A 9,225-nucleotide genomic window follows, 5' to 3' on the forward strand; every position below is an offset into this window, starting at 1 on the left:
AGAAAGAGAAAGAAAGAGAAAGAAAGAGAAAGAAAGAAAGAAAGAAAGAAAGAAAGAAAGAAAGAAAGAAAGAAAGAAAGAAAGAGTCGGGCGTGGTGGTGCACGCCTTTAATCCCAGCACTCGGGAGGCAGAGGCAGGACGATTTCTGAGTTCAAGGACAGCCTAGTCTACAAAGTGAGTTCCAGGACAGCCAGGGCTACACAGAGAAACCCTGTCTCGAAAAACCAAAAAACAAATTTTCTAAAGTTCCAGAGATAACATGTACTGCTAGGCTTTTAGATTTATGTTTATGTGTCACATGTCTGATGCCTGGAAAGGTCAGAAAACCTCTTCTGAAACCGGAGTTGCAGACAGTCAGTCATGAGCTCCCTGGTGTGGGTGCTGGGAACTGAACTCACTCTTAACCCCTGGATCATCTCTCCAGCTCCATGCTGAGTTACAGGCAGCATCAGCTTGTCACAGCACTGCATAGAGTGGTTATTTTCATTCTGGTTATGTAAGAGTATGTGTAATTTATATAACTGAATTATATAACTGAATTATAAGTGATTAGCCCAATAGCTCAGTTCTTTATATGTATTGCTGTTTATACCAGAAGAAGCTAGTAAGTTTGTACTTTGTCTTATATGGTTCAGTCCAAACATTCTTACTATTTTGAAATAGGATTTCATGTAGTCCAACTCAGCATGTAACTGAGCATGACAGTGAACTCCTGAGTTTGTTTTTGTCACACCCAGCAGAAGAGCATTACGTTGTTGTTGATATTGTTACTCAGTTGTGTTCCACCAACTCTCATATTATAAACATGAGTGCCAATATTGAAATTGGCATTTTCTGATTAAGAACCTGAGAACACTGATGTAAAGCCAGTGTCCTGTAACAGCTTGTTAAGGTTTTCTTGCAATTGAAGCTAACATATAAGCTGATTTGCTTTTTCCTCTGCACAGAAATGTAGACAGAACTGGAAAGAATCACATGATTTAAATGAAAAGTTGTGTTGGACAGAGTGATTCGTTAATAATGTACCATTTGCCACAGTGTATGCTCAGTGACTTTAAAGTAGGCACTAACACTAGAGAAGATTGCTTGCCTTTGACTTTCCTACCTTGAGTGGCATCATTTTGATCTTCACAGAATAGTAAATGTCAGTATTTGTGCGAATTCCATAGTACCACCAACTTTCTAAAGATTTGTTCACTAATTCTCTCGCTGTCTCTTCCTGAGACAGGGTTTCTCTGTGTAACTATCCTGACCGTCCTGGAACTTGGTTTGTAGCCCAGGCTGACCTCAAACTCAAGAGATTTACCGGCCTCTGCTTCCTGAGTTCTGGATAAAAGGCGTATGCCACTACTGCACAGCTTTGATTACTAATTTTACTACATACTTCTTAAATTCATTGCTGAAGAAAGATGTTACCACCAAGTTTAATAAATACAATTATAGATTTAGGTAACATAGTAAAAATAAATTCACTGAAGCGCCAGGTAGTGGTAGTGCACGCCTTTAATCCCAGCACTCGGGAGGCAGAAGCAGGCGGATTTCTGAATTTGAGGCCAGCCTGGTCTACAAAGTGAGTTCCAGGACAGCCAGGGCTACACAGAGAAACCCTGTCTCGAAAAACAGAAAAGAAAAAAAGAAAAAATAGATTTCACTGAAGCAAGATTGGTCAGAATATTCTACATGACTCTATGACAGGATGCTAAACATTTATTTCCATGGGGACCTTGGACAGTTATGCTTTGGTTTAATTATGTTATTACATTTTTGTATGTATGTGTGTGTACACATGTATATGTTCATGTATGTTTGGAGGACAGGGGGTAACTTGTCAGAGGTTCTTTCTTTCCTGGGTCCCAGAGGTCAAATAAAGGTAATCAGGGTTGACAGAAGCTGCTTCTACTGAGCCATCTCTTGGACCTGTTTTAGGATTTCTTTGTTTCACTCTGTGTGTGTGTGTGTGTGTGTGTTTCTGTATGTTTAGTGTATAGGTACTGTTGTAGTTACACGTGTGTGTGCATGCATATGGAAGCTAGTGGTCGATGATGGAGGTCTTCCTTTGTTCTTCTCTCTTATTTTTTGGGACACTGTCTCTAACAAAACCTGAAATTCACCAGTTTGTCTAGACTAGCTGGGTAATGAACCTTGGGAATCCACCCATCTTCACCTCCAGATGTGCTATTTTATACCCGCTTTTGTGTGTGTGTGTGTGTGGCCCAGACATCTAAACTCCAGTCTTCATGTTTGCACAGCTAGTATTTTACCTACTGACTCGTTTTTTTAATCCCATTTTTATGGAGGAGGATGTTCTATATAAAGAGGTATTTTGCCTCTGTATGTCTATGTACTGTGTGTGTCTTATGTTCATGGAGGCCAGAAGAGGGCATTGCATCCCTGGGAATGGAGGTACAAATGGTTGTGAGCTACCACGTGGGTTCCGGAACCAAACCAGGGTCTTCTGGAAGAGCAGCCCGTGCTCTTGGCCGTTGAGTCATCTCTCTGGCCCTGTTTTGTTGTTTCTGACGCCTCCTGGTACTGTGAGCCTGGTATCCTCACTCCCAGCCCATATGGCCCTCCCGCCTCAGCCTCCCACATGATGGGCCGCTCCAACGTCGTAATGTTGACCTGTCTGACTGCTTTATGCATGTTTTCATATAAACGATGGAAAACAAGTTAGTATGACACATGGCTGAGGAAACTAAAATTTTGCAAATTCTTCTAAGCATTGCCTGAGGCAGGATAGAGTTACTTGTCCTTAGCCTTCCATGGGTGAGCAGTAATTTAAGGACAGTAATTGCCCATCAGCTTTCCCGCTTTACCATTTTCAGAAAGTAAGAATTCTGTTTACCATACACGCGTCTCACTTGTCACCAGAAATTGGAACTAGGAAATCGAGAACAACCAAATCTTTCCTACCTCATTTTTTCTGCATCAACTAGTAATACTTTACAGTCATTTCGTGGAGAGAGTTTATGCTCATTTCAAGAGTACACAGTGTCTCAGTAACTTTCTTAGGGAATTAGGTCACAGCTCCTGTATACTCTAATTTTATCCTCACAATTCTGTTTTTGGTTTTTTTGGTTTTCCGAGACAGGGTTTCTCTGTGTAGTCCTGGCTGTCCTGGAACTCACTCTGTAGACCAGGCTGGCCTCGAACTCAGAAATCCGCCTGCCTCTTCCTGCTGCCTTCAGCCTGTGGTTCTGTCCTATTTGCCAGATGGCTGCCAACTCTGAACACTATCAGTTCCCAGGAAAGAATACTGAAGTCTCTTACATAGCCTTCTTGAAAACCTCATTTGGTGTTGTGTTGTGTTTTGTTTTGTTTTAAAATGTATGTATGTATGTATGTATGTATGTATGTATGTATGTATGTATGTATGTATGTATATGAGTACACTGTAGCTGTACAGGTGGTTGTAAGCCTTCATGTGGTTGTTGGGAATTGAATTTTAGGACCTCTGCTCGCTCCAGTCAGCCCCGCTTGCTCAGTCCCTGCTCGCTCCAGCCCAAAGATTTACTTATTATTATACATAAGTACACTGCAGCTGACTTAAGACACGCCAGAAGATGGTGTCAGGTCTCATTTTGGGTGGTTGTAAGCCACCAGGTGGTTGCTGGGATTTGAACTCCGAACCTTCTGAAGAGCACTCGATGCTTTTACCCACTGAGCCATCTCGCCAGCCTCCACTAGGTATCTTATGCTGTTACCACATTGGCAGAGTAAGTTACGCTGCCAACTTTTGTACTGTTGTAGGGAAGTGAATATTGATGGCTTTCTTTTTTGTTTTATTTTTTCTTTTTAGGGGGGGTATTCTGGGTCTTTTAGTTTCTGCAAATATACCATCAGAAATATAAGTGCATACTAAGTTGTACGTGATTGGCAAAGCTTGAACATTTTATGCTGAAGAGAGTAAGCAGTGAGGGAGCATTTAAGGTTAAGAGTCATTGTGATCACATTGTGCTTTAGATTATATACACAGATCGCAGAGGGAGCACTGAGGTGCCAGAACAGAAAGGAACAGGAGCAGTTTTGGGGAGACTTACAATAATCTAGTTTACAGATCTTTGGGTTCCAAATTAGAAAAGTGTTTATAGAAATGAAGATTCCAAAAATATAAGAAGCAAATAGATAGTATGCTGATTTAGTTTACAGAGGTAAGAAGGGTTACAAAGATGGTTCAGATTCCTATTAGAATGTGGTGGCACGTGTTGGTAATTCCAGTGCTGGAGAAGTTAAGGCAGGAGGATTATGTTTTCAGACCAGCCAAGGCTATAATGAAACCCTCACTCCAAAATAAAAGTACCTCTGAAATTAGTGCAGGATGGGGGGATTGATTAATATTGATATTTTAAGAATTACTCAGCAGGGCGTAGTGGTGCGCACCTTTAATCCCAGCACTCGGGAGGCAGAGGCAGGCGGATCTCCGAGTTCGAGGCCAGCCTGGTCTACAGAGTGAGTTCCAGGACAGCCAAGGCTACACAGAGAAACCCTGTCTCAAAAAAAAAAAAAAAAAAAAATCCCCAAATTTATTTTTTTAACATAAATCAAAATAATTATTTCATGTACCCTGACAGCAGGAAGATGCATTAGCACAACAGGCCTTTGAAGAGGCTCGAAGAAGAACTCGAGAATTTGAGGATAGAGACAGGTCTCACCGGGAGGAAATGGAGGTGAGAGTTTCACAGCTGCTGGCAGTAACTGGTTAGTACTTTCCCCAAACTCTCAGGCTGTGTTTTTTGATGTTTGTGCATGCTTTTAATTGGTTTAACTTTGTCTTTTATTTTTTAAAATTGTATATTCTTACTTGAATTAATTTTATTCAATTGTCTATAAAATGTAATTATTCTAATTTAAAGGTTGTATATGGATTTATTGGTCTTCACAAAAAAAGTCTTTTGATATATTAACAAGGTATATTTTCTTTTAATTCATTGATTGAAATATCTTTGTTCCGCCTCTTGCTACCTCCGCTTTTTTTTTTTTTTTTAGATTTATAGCTGTCTTCAGACGCACCAGAAAAGGGCGTCATTATGGGTGGTTGTGAGCCACCATGTGGTTGCTGGGATTTGAACTCAGGACCTTTGGAAGAGCAGTCATTGCTCTTACCCGCTGAGCCATCTCTCCAGCCCCTACCTCTGCTTTCTAAGTACTGGGATACAGGTGTGAGCCATCACACACCTACATATAAAATGTGTCTCTTGTTAATATAGAGCATGATCAAAACATGTAAAACATTGCTAAAATACTAAAGAGGTGGCTCAGCATTAAAGGCTAGGCTTACAACAAAAAATATAAAACATTACAAAAAAAAATCCTTAAAGGCAAGTACTATTTTCTACTTATTTATGAATTTTTACCTTGATGTTGAAAGTTACAAAGGTAGGTTTCTTTGCTTTATTTTCTCACAGTGCTAGGCGTTTAACCCTGGCCTGAGGAAGGTCACATAGCTGCTTTTATCACATGAGTATCACTTGGAATGACAATCTTAAAACAATAGTCTTCATCATTTGTGTAACTCTTGAGAAGACGGCTTATTACTTTCAAATACCCCAAGAATGAAGTTTAACGGGATTATTTAGTATCTATTTAGGGATTGGAGAGATAAATCTAAAAATTTTTAATTTATTACAAAGTAAAATACAGATTATATCTACATAGAAGAAATATGTAGTCTGATGAATTACTATAGATCTAATATCCTTATAACTACTTTCAAGATAACAAAATAAAACCTTGATATCACACCAATCCCTTTTGTATGCATGTATGATTATAACCTTATTCTACTCAAAAGTAATCATCTCAGTTTGTACAGTAACGACTTCCTTCTCTTCCTGTATGGTGGCAGTACCTGTGTTTAGTCTTTAGGTATAAAATTGTTTCTTAATTTAAATGGACTTAGTTGAAAAAGTTAATATTTAACTATTTTTAAATTAAATATATTCTTGGGAATACGAATTCTGTCTCCCTCTGCCTTCCTTTCCTCCCCACTGACTCTTCCTGGCCAAAGCTCAAGCTCAGGCCTTTTCTTCATTCTTCTGTACCCACAGCTCAGGAAACACAGGCTTCAAAAAGCCAGTAGCACCGATCCAATGGAAATGGGTTGTCAGTGCTGATATGCATGTCCCTAAGGTTGTACACGGCTCCCACTACCAAATTTGACTGGTTTTGCAGGGTGGGAAAGAACGAAAGAGACAGCTTAGCCTTTAAGAACACTGGCTGTTCTGGCAGAGGACCCAAATTCAATTCCCAGAACCCACAGTGCAATTTGTGTGTGAAGCTTTGCTTTTACAGTTCTTGATATCTTATATTTCTTACCATATTACTTGTTGTACTCTATGAAATGTACTTTTCTACCCATTCATCAGGGTGCACCTTAACTTATATCAATCCCTTCTCAAGTATTAACCACCTTCTGCTTTGGAGTTTCCACAGCACTTAATTTCTTCCCCTCTTATTTTCCCTCTCTGCCTCTCCTCCTGACTTGGACCACTTTCCTTCCTCCTGCCCCCCTTATCCTTATTTTTTCTGCTTGTGGTTTGTTTGCTTTGGGGTTCTGTTTGTTTTTGAGACAAGGTCTCATCTAGCCTGAGCTCATCAGGAATTCACTGTACAACCAGAACCAGGGTTGGATTATTGATCCTCCTGGCTCCAGCTACCTCTTAGTTCTGTTTAAGCATTTATTGGACTGTATGTTAAAACGGCTATAAACATATCTGTCCTTCCCTTCCTTGAGATCCCATCAAATGAAGCCCTTACTCTCTGTGTCCTGAGTTATCTCCCATAGTGTTTGTGCATTGTGTTTACTAGTAAATGAACATCTTCCAAAAAACAGTCCTGTCTAAGGGCTAGAGGTGTTCTGTTTTGCTTTGCTTTGTTTTGTTTTGAGTCTGGGTTTCTCTCTGTAGCCTTGGCTGTCCTAGAAATCACTTTGTAGACAAGGCTGGCCTCAAATTCCAAAGAAATCCACCTGCCTCTGCCTCCCAAGTGCTGGGATTTAAAAAATACACCACCACTCCCAGCTTCTGCAAAGATTTTAATAAAAATACCTAAATTTGTTGATTTGTATTAATTGACTAAAGGTGTGCACACCTTTCAGACTTGACAGAAAGTGGGTGTAAAAATAAGCAACTGTAGTGTTGCTTACCTTATGTAAAAGCACTTCAGAGGAAGATGGTGGCAGTAGAAGGCAGAGCATGTAATAAGTCAGCTCTCCTTGGGCACTTCACAGAATAGACTTGGAGAGATTCAAAAGAAAAATGTGCTTGTCGGGTGGACAGACTGGGGAAGACTTTTCTGTGCAAAGGAATGAGCGAAGAATGGATGGAGCTTGTCAAGCCAGAGAGTGTGGTCAGTCTTTCTGCAATACATGCATATACTTGAAGAAATAACTGAGAACTAATGGAACTTAGGAAGTGTTCATATACATCTTGGGTTCAATTACTAGAGAAAGTGTTTGTGACAGGGCTTACCGTGTAGCCTCGGCTGGCCCAGATTCTCTTACCAGAGAATCTCCTAGTGCTGGGATTAAATGTGTGCCACTGTGCCCAGCACAGATTGTCTATTTCAATAAATACTTAAGTACTCTTTTTAGTTTAGTGTTGTCACTTGAACATATTTTGATGGTTGTGAACAAAAGTAAAACCTGTTGACAGAGGTGCCAAGTAATGTGTCATTCAGATAGGTATTCCATTAGCAGGTCTGCAGTTGAGAGCCTGGGCTTTGTCAGGCTCAGTTCACATCCCTGTTCAATCACTTCCCAGTCTCTGAGACTCCCGTTTTATCACAGGAAGAAATTGTGAGAATTCAATGAGAAACACTTAGAAAGCACTTAATACAGCGCTCAGCCCATGTGTGCCAACAGAACTAATAGGTCTAAAGTGCTTCCTTAGTGCCAAAAGCTCTGCCTGGTGCTGGCTCCAGCTAATTGAATTGTCTGGCTGATGGAGCATCCTTTTAGTTCTCTAAAGTGTAGTGGGCACTAAAGCATTACGACCTAGAAGATAGGGAAAAAAAAAAACAGTTAAATTTTCATCAATGATTTAAGAGCCTCCAGTCCAGCAGTTCTCAACCTGTGGGTCATAACCCCTTTAAGGGTTGAACAACCCTTTCACAGGGGTCACATAACAGATATCCTGCATATTGTATATTTACATTATAATTCATAACAATAGAAAAATTGTAGTTATGAAGTAGCAACAACAATAATTTCATGGTTGGGGGTCACCACAGCATGAGGAACTGTAGTATTAAAGGATTACAGCATTAGGAACATTAAGAACGACCGCTCTAGTCACTTATAGCAATAATTTGAAATTAGTTCTTTTAGAGAGCTGTCATCTAAAAGCTCTGGGCTGGAATCCATCTCCAGAGTACACACTGGCAACTGAAGAGGGCTTTGTGGTCTGTGTGTCTTGTGTTTTGTGTAGTATATTTTGGCTTTCTCCACTATACTCCTGTCTTACCTACGAGTTCCTAAAAGTTTGCTTTCTTGCTCTTTACCTCTTTTTAAAAAACAACAGTGGAAGAAAACATTTCCTCCCTATAATTTAAACTTTTGGGGGTCTGGCTATGGTTACCCATTCTGGAGCAGAGGAGGAAGGGCCAGCTTAGTCGGCATAGCAAGTTCCAGGCCATCCAGGGCTATGTAGTGAAGCCCTGTCTCAGAATATACAAGGACAGACACACAATCCAGTATGTTTGGGATTCGTGTAAAAACAAAATTCCCAGAAACACTGGCATGCTCCCTTTCTAGCAGTGTGCTGGCAGGAGAAAGAACAAGAACTTATGCCATAGGTTTGAAACAGGGCGTCTGCACAAATATTGTTTAGCAGTAGGAAGTAGAGAGGATTTAGCTGAAAAATAAAATCTGTCATGGGACGTTAGAAATCATTTTCCCTGGAATAGAAAAGGCTGAGGCAGAAAAGAATAATATTGGTTCTAGTGGGTGGTCCTGAAGCCTGACTGGAAATGAGAGCCAGGGAACAGTGGTAACTCGTGGGTGGCACTGGGTAATGATTTTTTGGAAGCCTGAGATTTTTGGCAGCACTGAAGCTTAGGGATGTCCACCACTGCTTGAATAACCTGAAATCTCTAGCCTTGCTATACTAAAGTTACATCGGTACTACTTATGAACATTTAATATGTATCTGAAGTTACTGCTGTGTTTGAGGGAAGCAGAACTTAAAGTGCTTGATGTCTTAAGGCTTTTCAGTTTTCTCTGTTGT

General features: G+C 40.3%; 1 protein-coding gene across 2 annotated transcripts in view; it reads left to right on the forward strand.

Moving 5' to 3' along the window:
• Cbfb (core-binding factor subunit beta) overlaps positions 1-9,225 on the forward strand; it is a 48,158-nt gene that overhangs the window by 28,989 nt on the left and 9,944 nt on the right. Inside the window, exon 5 of one of the 2 annotated variants that reach the window (XM_021220047.1) lies at positions 4,573-4,699. In XM_021220047.1, the coding sequence (XP_021075706.1) occupies positions 4,573-4,699 (127 nt within the window). The remainder of the gene's footprint in view (positions 1-4,572; positions 4,700-9,225) is intronic. The other variant, XM_021220045.1, reaches the window with a different exon arrangement.

The sequence above is a fragment of the Mus pahari genome, chromosome 20, assembly GCF_900095145.1.
Source record: "Mus pahari chromosome 20, PAHARI_EIJ_v1.1, whole genome shotgun sequence".
NCBI classification, from domain to species: domain Eukaryota; kingdom Metazoa; phylum Chordata; class Mammalia; order Rodentia; family Muridae; genus Mus; species Mus pahari.